General features: G+C 41.1%; 1 protein-coding gene across 4 annotated transcripts in view; it reads left to right on the forward strand.

Moving 5' to 3' along the window:
- Positions 1-281: 281 nt before the first annotated feature.
- Positions 282-23,611, forward strand: part of OPHN1 (oligophrenin 1) — a 627,556-nt gene continuing 604,226 nt past the window's right edge. For 2 of the 4 annotated variants that reach the window (XM_070784715.1, XM_070784720.1), the window contains exons 1-2: positions 283-975; positions 1,117-1,274. In XM_070784715.1, coding sequence (XP_070640816.1) covers positions 1,121-1,274 — 154 coding nt within the window. In that variant the 5' untranslated portion in view covers positions 283-975; positions 1,117-1,120. Of the gene's footprint in view, positions 976-1,116; positions 1,275-23,611 lie in introns of all 4 variants that reach the window. The other 2 variants (XM_070784718.1, XM_070784717.1) reach the window with 2 other exon arrangements.

Consider the following 23,611-nt stretch of genomic DNA (forward strand, 5'->3'; position numbering starts at 1 on the left):
ACCCACTCCAGTATTCTTGCCTGGGAAAGCCCATGGACAGAGGAGCCTGGTGGGCTACAGTCCATTGAGTCGCAAGAGATTCCCACACGGCTTGGCGACTGAAAAACAACTAGTGCGGGCGCACCTGCCTTTGGAGGCTGCGCTGGGACAGCTATTAGCTGGGGTGTGCTGGGAATACTCTTTGCGAGAGCCGGCGCCCTGGCGGGGTAATGCGGAGATCGCAGGAAGGAGTCACAGGGCGCGAAACGGAAAGACTACATCTCCCAAGCCGCCACGCTTTCCAACTGGAGTCTAGGGCGCTGACTGCTCCCCAGTTTCCGTAGGGAAGCGTCGGGCTACCGCAGCTATTGTGCGTCGCGCTGTTGCCCTCCTCTTCCCGTTCGGGCGTCTTTGGAGGAAGGCTACGTTTCATTGTCGCCCGGCTTAACACCTCTGGCGCTTAGCAGGACAAAAGGCCGCTCCCTCGGACCAGGAAGAACTTTAGGAGACGGCAGATTCTGGTAAAGAGACCCTAGGGTGCAAGTAAGATACAGTTTAAGGAACCCGAGTACCCTGCCTCGGTACATGGGCTTCGCTGGGGAAGGGCGGAGGCGCTGGCTTTAAGAAGGGGGAGGGGACAGTGCACTCCGGGTTACCCGCGGAGCTCGGCAAAGGAAATCTTCTGCTGGCTCGGCAGTTGGGAGCAAGGAGAGGCACCTCCCACCCTCAGCGCTCACCCCCGCCTACACCCTGGGCGGGCCAAAGTGTCACGTTTGCAGTTGCTCGGGAAGGATCCAGCCGCTCTCCCGAGAAGAGACGAGTTGGTTTCTGCTGCCTGTCAGGGGAGCGATGAATAGGGGGCATGTTGCTTGTTAAGCAGCACCCCGCCGGGATCCAACTGCGTTAGTTAGCTTTTGCCGTCACCTGAAGCAATCGCCGGGCCGCCCTTTTCCGGTACAGACCAGCCAGCTCTCCCCAGGAATCTCATCTGAACAGGTATCTGTCCTCTAAAGGGAGGGAGGCTGCAGCTTCCTAAACGGGTCCTGCACTCTGCGCAACCCATCTTTTCCTCGTACTGTGCCACTGATGCTCTTGATCTTTGTGTCTTTCCTTTCTCCTTCCAATCCCTGTCATCAGAACCATGGGGCATCCCCCGCTGGAGTTCAGCGACTGCTACCTGGACAGTCCTGATTTCCGCGAGAGGCTCAAGTGTTATGAGCAGGAATTGGAGAGAACCAATAAATTCATCAAAGATGTGATCAAAGACGGCAACGCGCTTATCAGCGCAATGAGAAGTAAGTGGAAGACTTTGATGAGCAGTTTCCCTGAGCCGGTGCTTCTGGCCTTTGGAGATCTTCCACACCCCAGCCCAAGTGTCTGAGGCTCATGGTTTTCCGGATATTTTGGAAGTGGGGTCAGTAGAAGTGGAAGTTGGTGGCTACAACTAGAATTGGGGTTTTCCCCTTTAGTGGTTTTGGTTTTATAAGACAGGATCTGTAGCTGAGGGACTGTCTTGTTCAGCAGCTATCCTTTCTTGTCAGACTCCTGTTCTAAAGGGACAGGCCACTTGTATTGTCAGACATGTTTATACCCATGTATGAAAGGGACATCTAAGCTGACCAAGGGACTGCCCCACAACCTCCTAAAGAATTGGGAATTCAGGCCAGCAGCTTGAGTCAGGGTTTTGTTCCTGTTTGGCCTCTAGTTGCTGCAGATAAATATGGGGGTAGTAAAAAATTGCCAATGGCAAGTTATTTTCTAAGGAAAGCACCTTTGCTCTTTAAGTTACTGAGTTATGATTGTGTTCAAGGTTGGTCTAAGTTCGGAATTATTAAATGACCTCATGTGCCACTGAATTCTCCTCACAGGTGAAACAAAGACCTGCCTAGTCCCTAGCAGGAAGAGCCCAGCTCCCTGGGAGCATAGTAGAGAGCTCAGGTTGGGAGTCACCAGGTTGAAGGAACCTCACCTAGCTTGGCTTTCCAGGTCCTCAGAACTAAGAACTCTGGGGCCCTCCCCCACTTCCCCGCTGTGTATAGATTTTTTATTTCTGCTAGTTGGCAGAAGGTTTGGAGTAAGAGAAAGAATAATAAACATCCCCAACAAGAGTGCAGGCAGATCAATCCATTGTGCCAAAGTATATACCCGTAAGAATGGAAGATAGGGAATGGGTGGTGATAATCCATTTTTTCTCTTGGTTGAAGGATGATTATGAAAAATAAAGTCAAAGTCACTGGCAAATATATTCTGTATACCTGTAATATTTTTTTTCTGAGTGGATTTATCCCACAAATAGTGTGTCTGGTCCAGCGTGGGGACCTTCTTAAGGCAAATACAGCCAACCAAGAGCAAGGAGCAAGACTTGGGAGCCGCAGTGCAGTGGTTTTTGTTGTGCAGCTCTCCTGATTTGCCCCTTGGAGTCTGGGCTTTCCCTGTATATGTTGTCTGCCTACTTTGGTCATAAGTGTTGCAAGTTCCTACTTGTTGTTTCATTGAATTGGATCATGTGATGGTGTGTCTTATTTTAGTCTGAACAAGAGTAAACTCTTGGTTGCATCTTAAAGATGGGATATTTGAAATGCTGATCCGTAGACTTTAGCCCAGGGTTTGGGGTGTGTTGCCGCTTAATAGACTTCATTGAGAGGTTAAAGATATGCTGGTTGTGCTACAAAAGTAGTTAGAAAGGTGAGGGTTCCTGAAAGGAAAAGCGGGAAATGTTTGGATTTTTTTTTTTGCTTGTTTACTTGTTACAGTAAACTACTTAGTGCAGTATTCATAGTTAAATGAAGCTCATCTAAGCCCTCAGAAGGGACTGGCTTTGTGAAGTGCAGGATAAGCTGAAAGTATTTGTGAAAATACAGTTCAATAAAATGGTGGAGGAAGGGCAAAAGTTTTCTAGGCAAGTGGTAAGTTGCGGTTTTTATTCTTTCCTTTTGGGGGATTAAAAGTGGTGAGAGTCAACAATTATGCAGGTTTAAACCTTTGAATATGGGCAGAAGATCTAAGAGTTATTTTGGCTCAGGGGGTTCTTGGTATTTATGGCGGTTTTCCTTTCTTGAGTATACATAGAAAGCCAAAAATAGGACAGTTAGGAAATAAAACCCAGCAGCTAACCCAGACTCCATTTCTTTTCTTTAAGTTACATGATTCTAAAAACATAATTTGCTAGAGGCAAAGACAGGATGTTTCCCGCTGTCTTGACCACAGTAATGTTTATACTCCCACTCTGCTTCCTCAAAATGGGCTAGCTGGGCAGCTTTTTCAGAGTAAGTGAGGTAGACGCAAAACAAAGGTATACTTTTGCTTTGTATGGAGGAAAAAGGAAGAGAGAACACTGGAATTAGATTAGAAGACCTGGGTTACAATCTTGGCTTCACCATTTTGGGATAGGAAGGCACATATAATATATTTCAGATATAAAATGGGGGTAATTGTATGCACCTCATAGAGTTGCTTTGAGGCTCAAAGGAGTTAATGGATTGTGAAAGTATTTTGTAAATGGAAACGGCTAAATATTTTAAGTCGTTGATAATACATCTTCAGGTTAATAATATAGTGGCTGAATATACTTTTTGGTAGGTTTCTAAAGGGAAATCCATAAACAAAAGTAGTTGGAAACATTTTTTTTGCTGTCATCTTGTGGAAAATTCATTCCCTATATTGGCATGGCTCAGTGATTAATTTTGTATATGTGTGTGGATTCATTTTGTCGTTTGGAATCTGGCATTAAAAGTAAAGAAGAATTATTGGCACTTTTTCATTTAATTTATTAAATTGACCATCAAATCAACTGGTTAGTGTTTCTGGTAACCAATGAAACCTGGTGCTTCATGCTGCAAAAATCAGCTGCAGTTTTTGTTTAAGTTGTTAAGCTAGTTGGAACTTGATTTCCAGCTTGTGTTTGATTTTGTCCAGAGCTCTAGATAAGGTTTTAGTCACAGCTGTGTGTGATAATTAGTTTATTAAATATGGATTCTATTTGAATATCTGGATTTTCTTAGATCTGTGCTCAGAGGTAATTGATGTTATGAATGATATTCAGTATGTCTTCTTTGAGAAAGTGACTGATTTGCTCTCTCCCCTTAAATGTGATCTATTCATAATTGTTGGAGCAAAAAATGGTGATTATAATTTAAATCAATGACAAAAACATTGGCACTCTGAAAGGTGAATATATTGCCCACTTTTCTTTTTGTTTTTTAAAAAATATTTATTTATTTGGTTGCATTGGGCATGTGCAATCTTTTGTTGTGGCTTGCAGGCTGCCCCATGGCATGTGGAATCCTAGTTCCCCCACCAGGGATTGAACCCATGTCCCCTGCATTGCAAGGTGGATTCTTAACCACTGGACCACTAGGGAAATCCCTGTTCTTTGTTTTTATATTGGCAGCTTTGGTCCTTGATGTTGTATGAATATTTTCTATGCACTTAGGCTAGGTATTTACAACAAGTGAACATGATACACCTAATAAATGTTATATAATTCAGTGAACATGTATCATTCATTCAGTAAATACTCATTCATATACTAAATTCAAGCCATTGTTCTCAGGGTTGTTACAAATGTTACAGAGAAAGTCACAGATGGGATCCTGCCCTCAAGGAGGTCCTAGACGGGTAGGGGAGATAAGATATGTGTAGAGATCACTAAAGTATAAGGTAGTAGATATGGATCAGAGCCATAGAGTGGGACAGGTGGATACCATGGTATACAACATGACGGAGAGGTCATTTCCCTGTGGAAGGATAAGGGAAAGCAAAGGAGAAAGTAGCATTGTAATTGGGCAGAATTGACTTACCACTTATTTAGCTGTTCCTATATGTTGTTGTTGTTCAGTTGCTCAGTCGTGTCCTACTCTTTGTGACCTCACGGACTGCAGCAGGCCAGGTTTCCCCATCCTTCACCATCTCCTGGAGCTTGCTCAAACTTGTGTTCATTGAATCAGTGATGCCATCCAACCATCTCGTCCTCTGTCATCCCCTTCTTCTGCCTTCAATCTTTCCCAGTATCAGGGTCTTTTCCAGTGAGTTGGCTCTTTGCATCAGATGGCCAAAGTATTGGAGCTTCAGCTTCAGCGTCCATCCTTCCGATGAATATTTCCTTTAGGATTGACTGGTTTGATCTCCTTGCAGCCCAAGGGACTCTCAAGAGTCTTCTCCAACACCACAGCTCAAAAGCATCAATTTTTTGGTGCTCAGCCTTCTTTATGGTCCAACTCTCACATCCATACATGACTACTGGAAAAACCATAGTGATGACTATATGGACCTTTGTCAACAAAATAATGTCTCTGCTTTTTAATGTTCCTGAATGCCAAGAATTAAAATCTTATAACAGACTTATGAGGCAAGGACTATTATTTCCACTCTTTCTGTGAGAAAACTGAAGTTCAGAGGAATTTAGTAACTTTCTCAGCTGATAAGGGCAGGAGTCGGAATTAGAACCCAGATCTGACTCTGAGGGCCCTGCCTTGCACTATATTCAGGACAGAGAATTTCATGTAGTAGGAATGACATAGAGAATGTAAAGGGATAGCAAATAATTCAGGTCATCTGGGTTATATGGTGCAAGAAGAGAAGTTTGGGAGATGACCTTGGAATGAAAGGTTGAGGGCCTTGACTGTGCATGACCTGTTAAGTACTTTAGGCTTTTCTTTACAGGCAGGGAGTATTAAAAACATTTTTGGTAGCACAGAGGCGTCGTCTGAACTGTGCTTTAGGAAGATTCATCTGAGAGTGATATAAGATGTTCCAATTCTAAACAAATATTTGTGACTTTTCTGCAGATTATTAGGAACTTTAAATTTTCTTTGATATAGCTCAGGGGTCAGCAGACCTCTTCTGTAAAGGGCAATATTTTAGGCTTTGAGGGCATGTAGTCTCTGTGGCTCTTGCCTGGCAAATCCCATGGACAGAGGAGCCTGGTAGACTGCAGTTCATGGGGTCGCTAGGAGTCAGACACGACTGAGCGACTTCACTTTCACTTTTCACTTTCATGCATTGGAGAAGGAAATGGCAACCCACTCCCGTGTTCTTGCCTGGAGAATCCCAGGGACGGGGGAGCCTGGTGGGCTGCCGTCTCTAGGGTCGCACAGAGTCGGACACGACTGAAGCGACTTAGCAGCAGCAGCAGCAGCAGTCTCTGTGGCAATTACTTAATTGCCATTGTTGTGAGAAAGCAGCTATAGATAATACACACATGAAATGAGAGTGGCTGTGTTCTAATAAAACTTTACTTATTGACATTGAAAAGTAAATTTTCCATAATTTTCATGTCATAAAATATTATCTTCCTTTGAATTTTTCAGCTGTTTAAAAATATAAAAACCATTTGCAGCTTAGCTAGAGCAGGGGCATACAGAAATACCTGTGGGCTGGGTTTGATTCAGTGGTTGTAGTTTGCAGAACTTTAATATGACTAGTTAACCTAAATGGACTTTTTTATTGGTAAGGTAGTGAATATAGTTATTGGTAAAACATAATGCCACGTTTAATATTTTCCATTAGTTTATTTAGTTTATTTTATTTTACTTTGGCATGCTGTTAATTATGCCTGCACTGGATTCAAGGTTCACAGGTTCCAGTGCTGTCTCCATGGCCAAGGAGAAAATAGAAAAGTATGAAGCTATTGGAAGTGGGTTAATAGGACTGGAGTGATTGGGGTAAAATACAGTAGCTTCATCTCATTACAAAAGCCTTCACTTTCTTTAAAACTGTGAGAGCTAAATGAAATGTGTTCACAGCCTGGATTCAATCAGGTTGCAATTCCTGAGCTAGATGATCTACTTCTAATAGTCTAGGAGTCTTGGAAATGGGCTAGGAAAATGAAAGGTGATAGTCTCCAGAAAGAGGTTTCTCTGGGGAAGCACCACTAGACACTGCAAATTGAGAGAGGCAGAATGATGGTATAGTGGGGAAAAAACCCTAGATGTGATGGGTATGGTGATGGTTCTGCTACTAATAGGATCTGTGACCTTGGTAAGTCTTTTGCTGGGGTCCTTGGTCTGCAGCTTTACATAAGTGAGGATGGATAGGGGATATGTAAGCCCACTTTCAGATCTAACATTCCATGACTTTTTCATTGCATATTATAATTTAATCATTTGGGAAGGGAATGAGTAACTTAATTATAAGATCTTATTTTATACCTACATAAAGTTTCACATTATATTAGTGTACTGGCAGTATTTAATTAAATACAAAAAATTTAACAAAAATTTAAAGTAATCATTCAAAAACCAAGGATAACATACTTTATATGTATAAAACAGATGTCAGAAAAAAGAATTATATCATTAAGCTCACTCATATACATGCACAAACCACAAACACATAGGCTGTCTTGGACTAATGGAAACTTATGTTTTAAAAGAATGCAAAAATGTCACTTTCTTACATTCTGCACTTTTAAAGATAAAGAGTTTTAGATGTTTACATTAAGATGACCATTTGGGGTACCTATTCAGCTCTTGCTTTGGCAACTGGGACACCTATTTGGTAAATTTTTGTTTTCCTGAAAGGATGGGTCAGTTCCATTTTTGAGGCAAATTTCATATTGAATATACTTTATGGAGCCGTCTCTAGCTTTACACACAGAGAACCTGGGTGCTGGTTCCAACTGTGCCACCTCCTAGCTATATGACTCTGAGTAAGTCTTTAGTTTCATGAACCTGAGTTTTCCCATTTCTAAAATTAGAGGTTTTGTCAGTGAGCTTTAGGGTTCCTCCTGGTTTCCTCATTCTGTTTTCTGGGATGCCACTGTATTGCACAGTCAAGCAACCTAAATTGATTCCATTGGAAACTTTGGAGCAAATTCGCCTTTCCTCTGAGAGAATGGACAAAAGGAACTGATATGTTCCATGTGAATAAATGACATGAATCATGCTAGCCTATTTAATTATCCTCTTGATGAATGCTTCTTGAGAGGTCCCAACCTGGTGCTTTTCAATTCTGTCTTGAATAGCTCTATACTGAGGGAGACCAAAGCTTTTAATCCCTCTGGAGTGGGTGTAGTGCTATGGTGTGCAGGGAGGAGTTGGTGATGTAATATATACATTTTCAGTCAGCAGATATCCTGTCATTATCCTGGTGATAGTTAATCAGTGCCTTGGAGGACATGTTGTTATAGTCGGCTCTGTATCTGCAAGTTTTGCCTCTCTGGATTCAACCAACTGGGGATAGAAAATATTTGGAAAAAAATTCCAGAAAGTTCCCCAAAGCAAAACTTGATTTGCCACATGCTAGCAACTATTTACATAGCATTTACATGAGATATTATAAGTAATAGGAGGATGTGGGTAGATTATATGTAAATACTACACCACTGTATATAGAGAGTTGAATATTTTGTGGATTTTGGTATCCACAGGGGTTCTGGAACCAATTCCCCACAGATACTGAGGGAAGGACTGTATTTTAGATATTTTGAAGAGTAGCTCAGATCAATGTAATGAGTACGTTATATGGTATTGCTCTTAGTAGGTACGAAGCAAAGTCAAATGGAATTTGCTGGAGGCAGTATTAGTATATTCATAGAAGGCCCTCGGAAGACCAGATTCCAAAGTAGCCAGACTGGAGTGCTGTGGGGACTAGGGTGCAAAAGTGAACCAAGCCAGCCTTTCAGTGTGTGACCATTTACAAGAAGCGGTTTTTAAAAAATGGATGGTGAATGGTACAGGGAAGATTATGCCTTGATTTGCTTATTAAGAAAAGTTTTTCAGAGTTTAAAGTGATGAAGGAAAATTACTTTTCAGCTTCATTTTTACAGTCTTGTTTTGTAAAGCATAACCCAAACCTTCTGTTTAATCCGATATCTGTTTCTCTAATCAGTTACTATAGAAATTTCCTAAAAGTTCATAATGATCTGGAAAGATACATGCTTTTCCAGAGGAGTTTTCTGGAAATCTAGAGCTGAATTTTTCACCTCCTACCTCCATCGGGTGGAGGGCCCTCATGATGCTTTACTGGGCTTGTATCAAGTGCTAAAGCCTTACACAATGTAAAGGTAATTAATTTTAATTCAAAAAGGATTTACAAAGCACCCACTATGTGTCCGGCAACTGGACAACTGGAGATAAAATGGTGAATAAGGCTGATACGGGCTTTGCCCACTTGGAGCATACATTAAATGTCTGATTACTCACATAATGTAATTACAGTTGTGAGAAGAGCTATGAAGAAGTTCAGGATATGATATATATTCTATCACATATTATAAAAGTGGATCATTGTAGGGGGAAAATGAGCTAGACCATGGGGATACAACTGTCCATAGCAAAAAAGAATACACTGAGGAAAAGAATTCTTAAGTCAAAGATATCTGCTCTATTGCTGTGGTAGTTAACGGTCCTAATAACGAGCAAGACTCTCTAAGTGAATGAAGAGTGACGCTTAAACTCTCAATAGGGTGTAGTATATCTCATGGTGTCTTTGGTCACACTGCATGGCTTGTGGGATCTCAGTTCCCTGATCAGGGATTGAACCTGGGCCACAGCAGTGAAAGCATGGAATCCTAACCACTAAGCCACCAGGGAACTCCACTCCTCCTTTTATAGTTATATTAAAAATGTTTTTTGAGTGAGTAACACATGAACATGGTAAAAATTTCAAAAGGTACAAAAGGGTAAACCTTTTTTGCCTCCTGTGTCCCAGTTCCCCAGATCTTCACACTAGAGGTAATAACTGGCAATATTTTGCTTACCTTTTAGAAAGACTTTTCCTAGTGCTTTTTTCAGCTTCCACCTACTCAGGAATGTGTTCATTGTAGGCAAATTGTTAGTCATACTGGAGCAAGATTTCTTTAGGATTGTACTTGGAGGGAGTGGTAAATTAAAGATCTCATAAAATCAACTCCTCCATAAAAACAAAAAGGACACTGGCAAAAATTGTTAAAATCAACATTTTCAGAACTCTGTAAATGAACCAAAAGGCTCATGACAATCTGAAGAGTGTTTATGGATGGAAACACGTTGAGCCTTAGTGGCGGCAGATTTTGTGGCATTTTAACTTAACCCTGCCTCTCATTCCCTTCTCCAGAGCTTTGTGGTAGCCTTGAAAACTAACAGTCCTTTGACCACAGTAGCTATGGAAACCAGTAACCTTTTAACACCTTAGTGGGGAGACTGGGTTTGTAGTTCCTCAAAAACTCACAGACCTATAGTCTTGTCATTATCTAATATGTCTTAAAGCTAGCTAGAGAAGCCTCATTCACACAGCTTCTCATTACTTTACCTGACTTAGAGCTACCTCAGTGGGAAAAGTTCTATCCCCAAGATGTTTAACATCTCAGGTGATTTAGACTAACTGAAACTAAGTAGGGCAAGCAAAAGCCTGGCCAAAAACGTAAAAGGGGAATGAAACATATACTGGGGGCTCTGAAAAGATCTGACACATTCCTGGGATCTTAATGGCCACGTGCATGCCCTGGGCTGTGCGTGTGCCTAGAAAGGACCCGAGAAGGCCTTTTAATAATTTCTCTCCTATGGCTGAACTTGAGGTAGTTATAAACTGTTTGGCTAAATGTTGAAGAAATGATCCAACATGCAACACAGAGCACCTCAGAAAAAACTAGAAGACTTAATGGTTCAAGACATTTAAGGAGATCTGTGAACAATTATTAGCTGGACACTTATCTAACCAGGCAGAGATTTCAGGGGATACACTCCAAGGAATACAAACATTATAGAATCTGTCTAAGAACTATGTCTAAACAAACAGCGACAGTGATAGTGACAAAAACAGTAACAACAAAACCTGGGGGAAATCTGATTTCCAGAAGAACCATATTATATTGTGTCTAAAACGTCCCATTTTCTACAAAAAATGATCAGATATGCAAAGATACAGAAAAGTATGGTCCATACACAGGAAAAAAGCTGTCAATAGAAACTGTCCCTGCTGCAGTCTAAACGTTGGAATTTAGACAAAAAAAATGAAATCAGCTAATATTTGTGTTAGTCTCTTAATCATGTCTGACTCTTTGTGACCCCACAGACTCTAGTAACCTGCCAGGCTCCTATGTCCATGGAATTCTTCAGGCAAGAATACTGGAGTGGGTAGCCCGTTCCCTTCTCCAGGGGATCTTTCTGACCCAGCGATCAAACCCAGGTTGCCTGCATTGCAGGCAGATTCTTTATCATCTGAATCACCAGGGAAAGAACTAAAGGAAACCATGTCTAAAGATTTAAAGAAAAGCCTGAGAACAGTGTTTTGCCAAAGAGACAAGGAAAGCCTGAGAACAGTGTTTCACCGAGACAATATAAAGAGATGAAAATAATAAGGAAGAGTCAGATAAAAATTCTAGAGTTGAAAAATAAAATAGCTAAAATGAAAAATCCATTAGAGAGGTTCAACAGCGGATTTGAACTAGCAGAAGAGAGTCATAGAACTTGAAATAATCTAGTCTGAGATTATCCAATCTAAGCAAAAGAAAGAAAAGATGAAAAGAAAATGAACAGAACCCCAGAAATTATGTGACACCATCAAGTGTATCAACATTTGTGTAATGAGAATCCCAGAAGAAGATAGAAAAAAACAGAAAGAATATTTGAAGAAATAATGGCCCAAACTCTCCAAATTTGATGAACAACACTAATATCCAGATCCAAGAAGCTCAAAAAACCCAAGTAGGATAAACTCAAGAAAATCCATTCCTAAGATACATTATAGTCAAATTGATGAAAACCAAAGGCAAAGAGAGAATCTTAAAAGAAGCAAGAGAAAACTAACTCATCAGTTGAAAAGCACCCTCAATAGGATTGAGAGCTGATTTCCCATCAGCAACCATGGAGATGGGAAGGCAGTGGCTTGGCATATTCAAAATGCTGAAAGAAAAATGATGGAAAATTCTTAAAGAGATGGGAATACCAGACCACCTTACCTGCCTCCTGAGAAATCTGTATGCAGGTCAAGAAGCAACAGTTAGAACCAGACATGGAACTATGGACTGGTTCCAAATTGGAAAGGAGTACGTCAAGGCTGTCTATTGTCACCCTTATAATTTAACTTCTATGCACAGTACATCAGAAGAAATGCTGGGCTGGATGAAGGACAAGCTGGAATTAAGACTGCTGGGAGAAATATCAATAGCCTCAGATATGCAGATGACACCACCCTTATGGCAGAAAGCAAAGAGGAACGAAAGAGCCTCTTGATGAAACTGAAAGAGGAGAGTGAAAAAGCTGGCTTAAAACTCAGCAATCAAAAAACTAAGATCATGGCATCTGGTCCCATCACTTCATGGCAAATAGATGGGGAAACAATGGAAACAGTGACAGACTTTATTTGGGTTCCTCCCTGTAGCTCAGACGGTAAAGAATCTACTTGCAATGGGGGAGATCCCAGTTCGATCCCTGGGTGGGGAAGATCACCTGGAAAAGGGAATGGCAACCCACTCCAGTATCCTTGCCTGGAGAATTCCATGGGGAGAGGAGCCTGGGGAGCTACAGTCCATGGGGTTGCAGAGTCAGACAACAACTGAGCGACTAACATTTACTTACTTAACATTTCTGTATGTTTTCTAAGTTAAGTTAAAATTAATCTAAACAATATTGTAATTTTAATTCTGAGGTAAGTCACTAAGAAAAAAAAATATAGTGAAAGTAGTAATGAGAATCAAAATAGTACAGTAGACAATATTTAACACAAAGTTAGTAATGGGAAAGTAGAGGAAAAAAGATGACATATAGAAAACAAACTAAATGGCAGACATAAATCTTATCAGTAAGATAAAATGTAAATGAAATACACACTTTTAATAGAAAGATACAGATTGGCAAAGTGGATAAACTGCTCAAAAATGGATTAATTGATTGAAATACATGCTGTCTTTTAAGATACATATTTTGTGTTCAAAGATACAAGTAGGTGGAAAGAAAAAGGATGGAAAAATGTACCAGGCAAACAGTAACCAAAGAGAATTAGGATGACTATATAAACATCAGACAAAATATATTTTAAGACAAAATTTTCATGACATACAAACAAGACATTTTATAATGGTAAAACCATAAATATATCGGGAGGGTATCCATTATAAACATATGCACCTAACAACAGTGCCCCAAAATTCATGTAGCAAAAGTAGACAGAAGTAAAGGGAGAAATAGATAGTCTAACAGTAATAGTTGGAGACTTCAATACTGTACTTTCAGTAATGGATAGAAGAACTACTAGAGCTCAATGAGTAAATAGAGGAATTGAACAACACTGTAAACCAAGTAGATCTTCTATAGACATCTGCAGAATACTCGTACAGCAGCAGAATACACATTTTTTCTTAAGAGCACATGGGACGTTTTCCAACACAGACTGTCTGATAGGCCATAAAACTTGCCTGAATATATTTCTTTATACAAATTATGTTCTGTAGCCACAGCAGGATAAAATTACAAATCAATAAGAGAAGAATATTTACACAGTTCATAAATATGTGCAAATTAAACATCACACTCCTGAATAACCAGTTGGTCAAGGAAGCTATCACAAGGGAAATTAGAAAATATTTTGGAATGAATACAAAATGAAAACTCAGTGTGACAAAACTGATGGGATGCAGCTAAAGCAGTGCTTAGGGGAAATTTTTATAGCTTTAAACAACTATATTAGGAATGAAAAAAGATCATAATTCAATAACCTGACCATTAAGAAACTAGGAAAAAAACAAACAAATCTGAAAGCAAGTAGAAGGAAAGAAATGATAAAATTACAGCAGAACTAAATGAAATAAAGAATAGGAAGATCTCTTTTCTCTATTTAAAACAGAAAATTTAAAAAATCAATAGTTTGTATTTAAAAATGACAACACTGAGAAACCATTAACTAGACTGACAAGAGAGAAAAGACTCAAATTATTAAAAGCATAAATGAAGGAGGAGACACTATTACCAAACTAAAAAAAAATAAAAAAGAACAAATGGGAATATTATAAATAGCTGTATGCTAATAAATTATATAATTTAGATAGAATGGACAAATTTCTAGGAGGACCCAAACTACCAAAATTGACTCCACAATATATGGAAAGTCTCTATAGACCCATAACAACTAAAAATTAGTGGGTAGTATTTTGAATCAGTAATCAAAATACTTCCCACAAAGAAAAGCCCAGGCTTAGATGGCTTTACTGATGAATTTTTCCAACCATTTAAAGGAAAATTAGTACCCTATCCTTCTCAAACTTCCAAAAGTTAGCAGTTTCTTAACACATTCTTTGAGGCCACTCTAATTAACATACGGGGCTTCCCTGGTGGCTCAGAGGTTAAAGCGTCTGCCTGGAATGTGGGAGACCTGGGTTCGATCCCTGGGTTGGGAAGATCCCCTGGAGAAGGAAATGGCAACCCACTCCAGTACTCTTGCCTGGAGAATCCCATGGAGGGAGGAGCCTGGTGGGCTACAGTCCATGGGGTCACAAAGAGTCGGACACGACTGAGCGACTTCACTTTCACTTTCACTTTAATTAACATACCAAAACCCAAAGACATCACAAATAAACTATTGACCTAATTCCCTTAAGAATATAGAACCAGACTCCCCTCGTGGTCCAGTGCTTGAGAGTCCAGCTGCTGGTGCAGGGAACATGAGTTGAGTCCCTGGTCCAGGAGGATTCCACATGCCTTGGGGCAACTGGGCCCAGGCACAACTACTGAGCCTGCACTCTAGGGCCTACCAGCTGCGATTACTGAGACCGTGTGCCACAGCTACTAAAGCTCTTGTGCCCTGGAGCCAATGCTCCACAACAGGAGGAGCCATAGCAATGAGAAGCCCACCCACCACAACGAAGAGTAGCACCTGCTCACCACAATTAGAGAAAACTCACATGCAGCAGTGAAGACCCAGCACAGTCAAACATAAATAAGTAAATAAAATATATTAAAAAGAATATAGATGCAAAAACCCTCAACAAAATACTAGCCAAACCAAATCCAGCAACATATAAAAAGAATTATACGTCATAAGCAAGTTAAATTTATTCCAGGACTGCAAAGTTAGTTTAATATCTGAAAATCTGTCAGTATAATAGTGTAATATTTATATCATACAAAATAATTGAAATAAGGGGAAAACATTATATCAACAGATGCAGATATTTTTAAAAGTCCACTACCTTATTATGCTGCTGCTGCAAAGTCACTTCAGTCGTGTCCAGCTCTGTGTGACCCCACAGACGGCAGCCCACCAGGCTCCCCCATCCCCGGGATTCTCCAGGCAAGAACACCGGAGTGGGTTGCCATTTCCTTCTCCAATGCGTGAAAGTGAAGTCGCTGAGTCGGGTCCGACTCTTCGAGACACCATGGACTGCAGCCTACCAGGCTCCTCCATCTGTGGGATTTTCCCCTGGAGTGGGGTGCCATTGCCTTCTCCGAACCTTATTATGCTAAAAACATTAAATGAACTATGTATGTTAAGTGACTGGTTGTCTCGGGCTGAGAGAGAGGGTTAGCATTATTTTGACTACTAATGGGTAAAGGATTTCTTTTGGCGATTGTGAAATTTTTCTAAAATTAGATTGTGATGATAGTTGCACAACTCTGTGAGCATACTAAAAACCACTTAATTGTACACTGTAATACATGAATTTTATGGTATGTGAGTCATATCTCAAGGCCATTATTTTTTAAAGACTGCTTGGAGAAACAGAGGTCCTTGGCTTATATACCTACATCTTCCTTTGGCTCTTCCTTGTAGAACAAAAGACCTGGGAAGTTGTTTAGAAAGCTTCACATCCATTCTGTTGAGTTTATATCTAGAGAAAGGAAGCAAAGAGAGAACTGTCAGGGGTCTAGAGCTAGAGTATGAATTGGGACCAGAATCAGGTTTTCTGGTTTCCCATTCCAAGGCTCTTTCTGTACTGTACTCTAAAGTAGGTACATTGCATTAAGACTGTGGATGTTCTTTACTGGGGCTGGGGGTGCTTTTGTTTGAAGTGACCCACTTGGCAGTGAAGAACTGTGCTAGTGGAAAGTTTCCTTTCATTTTCTTCCCTCCATTATCATGGCTGTGATCGGGTGGTGTCCCTGTTGAGCACTCTAGCCCCAGTTTAATTAGGGCCTGGTTTTGTTTTCTTTTTGTCCCAGAAGAATGGCAGTATATTACATCTTGGTGGTGTGCCACCTGTCCCCTTTGTTTCCTGCTCCAAGAGCCTACACCAGCTGGTTGGGCAGTTCCAGAAGCCTCTCGTCTTTCTGCTCATCTGTTGGCTTTTTACAGCAAATGCAGCTGCTTTTCATGTAGAATATAGTGTATATTGGAAAATGTGTGGCATTACTAAAGGGTGACAAAGTCCTCCCCCCCATGTTATTTTTATCCCTAGGCTGCATGGAATTTCTCACGAGAGGCAAGCAGTAGGCCCAGCCCCACAGTGCCATATTAGGAATTTCAAGGCAGTTCTTTGCAAAAGGTTTTCATTAAGGACTTCCCAGAAGCAGGAGAGCCACATTTCAGCTTCCAACTCTCTTTCCAGAGTCAGGCTGTTGTGGAAAGAGCCTTTCCCTGTGATTGAAAAAATATGTATTATGCATGTGGCAGTTAACAGCTGGAGACTAATCCTGAACTCATCCATCCTGAATTCATTAGGTCGGGGGAGGAGGGTGGATAACAAGCCATTGAGGTATTTTATAGCTGCCCCTTACAACTTTTGCTTAGAGCAGGGGAAAAAAAAAAAACTGAAAAGAGAATTCTTAAGAGAATGTCTCTGCCGCCATTATCACTATGCTGAATTTCTCTTGCTCTTAACATTGGAAATATTGATATCTTTCCATATTTGGTTTATCTGGAGTGATTTGTCTTCTAGATTCTAAGCCCAGTGTTCCAGGGTTTGTGGAAGTGATTGTTCTGTTGTGGTACTAAATGGGAAAGCAGTTGGGTAACAACTCAGTCAGGGAGTATATGGCTGAATCAGCAGAATGAAAGGGGAGGGAAATCTGGGGTTTCTTGGCATTTTGTTTGCATTTCCTTTGTGAAAAGCAGATGGTGTGTAACTGTTCCCTTTTTTTTTTCTGATAATTGGGCAGTATCTTGCTGGAAATGGACTCATAAAATTCTAAGGGAATTAAGAGCACATTTCATGTAATTCTTCCATATTTCAGATGAGGAAACAAACCTAAGAGGGTATGTTCATTGTCTAAGGTCACTGAGATAGTTAATCACAAAGTCAGTATGGGAACCCAATAATCAGTCCCACTCTTGGGCTCTGTGCAGTGTCACTGTGCCTTTCGAAAACAGTCTCTACCCTTCACCAACCTCCTTTTTGCTGAGCCTGTGATTTTTTTCAGAATCAGTTTCAGCTTGTGAAAGAAAATAATTATTTCCTCTTCACTGCTTTTTGCCAAGAATGCACCTCCAGTTGTTGATCTGAAGGCAGCCAAGCATTTCACAGACCTGCAAGAATGGAGTAGGGGAAGGTCAGGAAATCTGAAGTCACTGATGTGCTTTTTCCGGTTGGCCTTTGCTTAGTAGGAATTTGATGAAATGGAAGATGAGAAAACAGACCTTCTATGATAGAACATTTACCCCTAGATATGTGGAATTTAGAGAATCCAATTACGAATGAGGAAGAAGCAACTCTAATACAAATTGAGTTGAGATTTAGGATTGGTCATGTTTGTACTGGGCAACAACAAGGCTGGGATCCATGAACATGATCTCACTCAGGTTAACCAATTACCTGGATGTGGGCAATAGATATAGATATGGGCATAAGCTAATATTTGCAGAGCACTTTATAATGTACAAGGCACTTTCACATACATATTTAACTTAATCTGGGAAGAAAAGTGTTACCTCTGTTTTATAGATGAGGAAACTAAGGCTTACAGAGTTTAAGAACTTTCATGCTGCTAGTCAGTAGTAGAACTAAGACTTAGATTTTCTGAATATTTGCACTGTTCCATTTTTATTTTATTTCCTTTAATAATGAAAGAGAATATAAGTGCTGTTCAGAGGAACATGTGATTCAGAAAGTAGAGTTATGAAGACGAGACATAGGGCCTTCTGTAGAGAAATGGGAGCAGCCATTTCCAGTACACACCTCTATAGGAAGTAGCCATTAGGATAGGCTTGTAAGCTGGAGAACAGCAGTAGATGAATGGTAGCAAACAGGACCAATAGACCAGAGCTTGTGGTAGAGTTTCTGGCGTCATCAAACTTGGGCTATTCTGTGAAGGTGCCTGCCGAGAAGACCATCTAAACCAAAGTAGAGGCCTTAAAAGGAGAATTCTCTGAAGTCAGTGGAGGTGGTTAAAAGGAATTAGGGAAGCTTCATACTGGATGAGGGAGAGGGTGATCCTAGGCTTTTTTGATTATATCTTTAGGATGGAATATAAACCTAAAATTGTAAATTAGTTAACAAGGAAGAAAAATAGGGACATATTTTAATAGGCTGTTTGGTTTTTGATTCTGCAAGTTTTGTATGTGGTACAGACATTTTTTTAGCCCAAGTTATCTGTGAATATTGAATTTTGGGGCTAATACACATCTTGTTTAAAACCAGCTTAATTCTTATGTGACGTTATTTGTTTAAACTGTTACCATAAATAATAACATTTCATAAGAATAATAAAAGTATAACATCTTTCTTCGTATTTTTCAGTTCACCAAACAGTTTGATCTCTACAACAACCCTGTGAACCAATCAAGCAGGGTACTGTTAATGTTCTTTTTATATAGATAAATTAACAAAGGAAAGATAATGGTTTCACAGGTTTATAGATGAGGAAATTGAAATTCAGAGTAGTTAAGTGATTTGCTTAGAGCTACTCAGCAGTGTGTGGCAAATAAGATCAAAACCCAGATATTCTGGTTCCTAAGGGATGCAAATTTTCTACTATGTTCTGATGTATGCTCTGGAGAAAGGGGTCAGTACTTATACCTTACAGGATGTGTATGGGAAATTTGTGTCTCTGGCTTTTCCTGTATGGTACATTCCTGTAATAGTTACCTTGTTGCAGGAAGGGAGAGCCCTTCCAGGGCCTGAGAATGGACTCTTGTCTAACACTTGGAAGTGAATTGTCTGAGGATGCAAATGTGCTGACAAAGCAAGAGACTTTATTGGGAAGGGGCGCCCTGGCAGAGAGCAGTAGGTTAAGGAAACCCAGGAGACTACTCTGTCATGTGGCTCACAGTCTCAGGTTTTATGGTGTTGACATTAGTTTCTGGGTTGTCTCTGGCCAATCATTCTGACTTGGGGTCCTTTCTGGTGGCACATGCATCGCTCAGCCAATATAGATGGAAGCGAGAAGGATTCTTGGAGGTGGTAGGACACATGGCATCTCCTTTTGACCTTTCCTGAATTCTTCCAGGTGGTGGTGGCTTGTTAGTTCTGTGTTCCTTACCAGGACCTCTTGCCATGAAATAACTCACACAAATGGTTACTGTGGTACCTGCCCAGGGTGGGTGGTTTTAGTCAGTGTGTTCCTGTAACAACTTCCGCTTGAGAGACTTCATACTCAGGATACTTCTTGGGAACTGGGGTGGAGGTTTCTTTCATCTGTAACTACTTACAGCTGAGAGTTGTTGTAGTCCTGCCTAGTAGAGCAGAAGTCTCCCTCTACCTGATCTAAATCAAGGTATTCTGTGCCTGAAACCAGTTTTCACCCTCGTAGTAACAGCAATTCAGCCAGAAACTGTTGGACCGTGTCAGAGATGAAACAGATAGGGGCCAAACAGGAGGCCTAACAGGACAGTCATCACCGGGCCTAGAAAAGGAAGGCAACATTTGGAGTGAGGGATGCAGGATATGTGACTTTCTTCTGATTTGTTGGTGGTGAGGTAGCAGGGTAGTACTCCAGGAATCTTGCTCTCAGCCTGGTTACCATACTCCACTTGGTTGGGGACTCCAGTTCTGCAATGAAATCAAAGGTATTGCTATGGATATTCCTTGAATAGGAACCAGGACCTTGCCCCAAGGCTGTACCACCACTTAACTGCTCCTCCCCTGTTTCTGTATCCCCTCCCTTCCCTGACCAGCAGTGGTTTGAGTCTGCCCTTTGGAACTCAGGGAAGGTCAACGATGCTGAACAAAGCCTATATCCTACGAACAAGAAACAGGGGACACAGAAAGGATTTGTGTACTGAAGAGTCCCAGAGTCCTGCTCAGTTTTAATTCAGGGAACTGGGCAGCTATGGCTCTGACAACTTCCTGTCAAAATGGGGCATAGTGCTGCCTTCAGTTTGGAGAATAGACACTGAATTGGAAGTATTCGAGTTCCAAGTCCTGAATGTGAGTCTTGTATGATTAAAACCTCAATCCCTTGGTGTACCATTTTGTTGTAACAGACCCAATTAGAAGTAGTCAGAGGAGCGACAATTAGAATTTTAATAGACAAAATAAATCTCATTTCTTTTCAGAAGAATAAGCCTGAAACCCAGTCTGGACCTGGCATTTTGGGGGGACTTATGGCCAGGTAGCCAGTTGTTTAGTTTTATCTGCTGCTGCTGCTGCTGCTAAGTCACTTCAGTTGTGTCCAACTCTGTGCGACCCCATAGACGGCAGCCCACCAGGCTCTCCCATCCCTGGGATTCTCCAGGCAAGAACACTGGAGTGGGTTGCCATGTCCTCCAATGCATGAAAGTGAAAAGTGAAAGTGAAGTCGCTCAGTCCTGTCCGACTCTTAGCGACCCCATGGACTGCAGCCCACCAGGCTCCTCCATTCATGGGATTTTCCAGGCAAGAGTACTGGAGTGGGATGCCATTGCCTTCTCTGTTAGTTTTATCTAAGTAGGTTTTAACATTTAAATTTGTATTGACATACAGATAACAGGTGCTATTGGTCATCATTACATGTCTCTTCTTTTCGTTAATGTATGATCTAAAGCAATTTCCTTGTCTAGAAATGTAATACAAGAAGGAACCTTTAAAAAGTAAGGTTGCAGTTACTGGCTGCCAGCAGACATTGTTTTGAGAATATCCAGGGACATCTGGTGGGATCCACAAGTCTGACACAGCTCAGAAAACTCAAGTTCCTGTAAAGAACTTGTCTGAATTATACCCATAATGTCACCTAAATATTTCCTTGGATGTCTGAACCATAACTACTCCATTTTGACTTCAATTGTCCTTATTAGCCAAGGCAGATGTCACCATTAACTATGTTAGTGTTTCTCTAGGTATGAGAAGATGCAAGAATTGGGACTCATAAAATCTCCTGAAAATATCTATCTGAAGGCCTGTTCTGCCAGTGTTTCCCAGAGCACAGAGCGCCTCATTCCTGATCTCCACCCTGAACTTCTTTCAGGGAGTGTTGCAGGTCAGAAGTTGCAGTGGCCATGGTCTAATCTTTATAGAGGTAGATGGCAAGTGCCAGTTTCCAATTGGTAGGGCTTATTCATGGTCATAAATTTGATCATGGTTTGGGTGGTGCATTTCATGACCATTTCATCCCATGATGCTGGAAATGCTCATTCTCAGGTCTGGCAAAGAATTTGCTGATAGGCCACTCAATGTGCTGTTACTGGATTAGGCCCTAAAAGAGTATCCAAAATTCTCTGGACCACCTCTCTATATTAGCCTCTTATGTACAAGGAAAATAAGAATGGGCTCATGTCTAACATTCAGAAATGAATTGTCCAAGGTGACACATGGGCTGACAAAGCAAGAGACTTTATTGGAAAGGGGCACCCAGGTCGAGAGCAGTAGGGTAAGGATTCCCAGGAGAACTGCTTTGCCACATGGCTCACAGTCTTGGGTTTTATGATGATGGGATTAGTTTCTGGCCAATCATTTTGATTTATGGATCCTTCTTGGTGGTGCACACATTGTTCAGCCAAGATGGATCCCAGCGAGGAGGATTCTGGGAGGTAGTAGGACACATGGCATCTCTTTTCAACCTTTCCCAAATTCTTCCGTTTGGTGGTGGCTTGTTAGTTCTGTGTACCTTACCAGGACCTCTTGTCATAAAATAACTCACACAAATGGTTACTATGGTGCCAGGGTGGGCGGTTTTAGTCAGTATGTTTCCCCTAACAATCTGATTCTTCCCGATGTCTGTCTCAGCTCTGACCTGGCTTTGCATCCAGCCTTCTGCTGTTCCTTGAGCCTTTCCTCCTAACACCATCTCCAATGCAACTCATTCTCTGTAAAACCCTCAGTGTTACCTGTTGCCAGCTGCCATTTCCTTCTCCCTCCTTTTTAGTGACCTTGCCTTAATGTTCCTTGTTTTTATGTCTGGTTACCTGTCCTTACTCTGATGTGTCACCTGCCAACCTCCAAATTGTGATTTAAATTCTGTTGGACCCTCTCATGCCACATGTTAGCCCCCTTTCAAAGGAGCTCAAAAATATTGGTGTGCTTTGGTGCTATTTAGGACCAATTCTTTTGCCTTTCTCTTAACCTTGTGCCTTTAATCAGGTTCTGCTTCCCTGGCAGTATGGGGATAATTGGCATATTTCTTAGTCAGAGCCCATTATATAGATTTCTCTGACAGCAGGCAATTTTGCACTAGTCCATATCTGGCATTGAGTGAAAGTCACTCAGTCGTGTCCGACTCTTTGCAAACACATGGACTATACGGTCCATGGAGTTCTCCAGGCCAGAATACTGGAGTGAGTAGCCAGTCCCTTCTCCAGGAGATCTTCCCAACCCAGGGGTCGAATCCAGGTCTCCCACATTGCAGGCGGATTCTTTACAAGCTGAGCCACCAGAGAAGCCCATATCTGGAAGTATTACCAAGGTAACTGCTATTGTTTTATCAAGTCTAACAAGTCCAGCAGGTCTTGCTGATCGAAGCATTGCAAGGAGGCACTTGCCTGGCAAGTCTCTCCAGAGAGAATTCTTTTCTTCTGGTAGTGGTCTCACCCTCAAGGAGTTAGTAGCTCCCTTCAGGACTGACTTTCTTAAAGTGTGGCCCTCCAGGAATTTCTGCGTGTTCTGAAGGCTGCTGGCCAGTTGTAGCTTTGATGTTTCTTATGGGATGTTATCTGAGTTTCTGCATCAGGCCAGAATTACTAACATGATATTTAATAAAATCCACGTGTCCTTCCATTGGCACACCAGAGAAGGTATCTCTGATCTGTCCATTGGACCAGTGAAGGTTTTTATTTTCTAATGGTGATAAGTACAATTAAGTAGAATGGATACTCACAGGCCTTGTTTACTTTGAAGTATTTTATAGCCTCTAATTTTGAGAATAACTGATTGAGGAACTTTCTAGCTTTGCACCTTTGCTCTTTGTTCCTTCTCAGGAGTTCTGGGCAGAAGGACAAGGGAAAAACAAAGAGTAACTTGATTTCTCAAAAAGGCCTAGGGCCCATGAACCTAATTCTGCTCACCACCTGTTTCTGTAAATAATATGTTTTTGTAATAACATTTTATCAGCATGTAGCTACACTCACTTGTTTACATATTGTCTACAGCTGCTTTTCCTCTAGAATGGCAGAGTTGAGGGCCATTATAGTTCTCAAAGACTAAATTAAGCTGTGAATTTATTGGCTATTGTTGGGTAGGGCAGGACATTGAGTTTGTTGAGTGTTTTCTGGACCTTCTTATTGTTCTCCATCTTGAGCTGAGTATGTGAAGAGAGATATGCAGGGAAGTGGTTTTGGAAATAGCCTACTTCCTCGTAAATAATAAAGATTTTTAGAATCCATATGATGCTACTAGGTGTTTTCTTGTTTGAATGGGCAAAATCTCCATTATCAG

This window comes from Bos indicus, chromosome X (assembly GCF_029378745.1).
Source record: "Bos indicus isolate NIAB-ARS_2022 breed Sahiwal x Tharparkar chromosome X, NIAB-ARS_B.indTharparkar_mat_pri_1.0, whole genome shotgun sequence".
Classification (NCBI taxonomy): Eukaryota; Metazoa; Chordata; class Mammalia; order Artiodactyla; family Bovidae; genus Bos; species Bos indicus.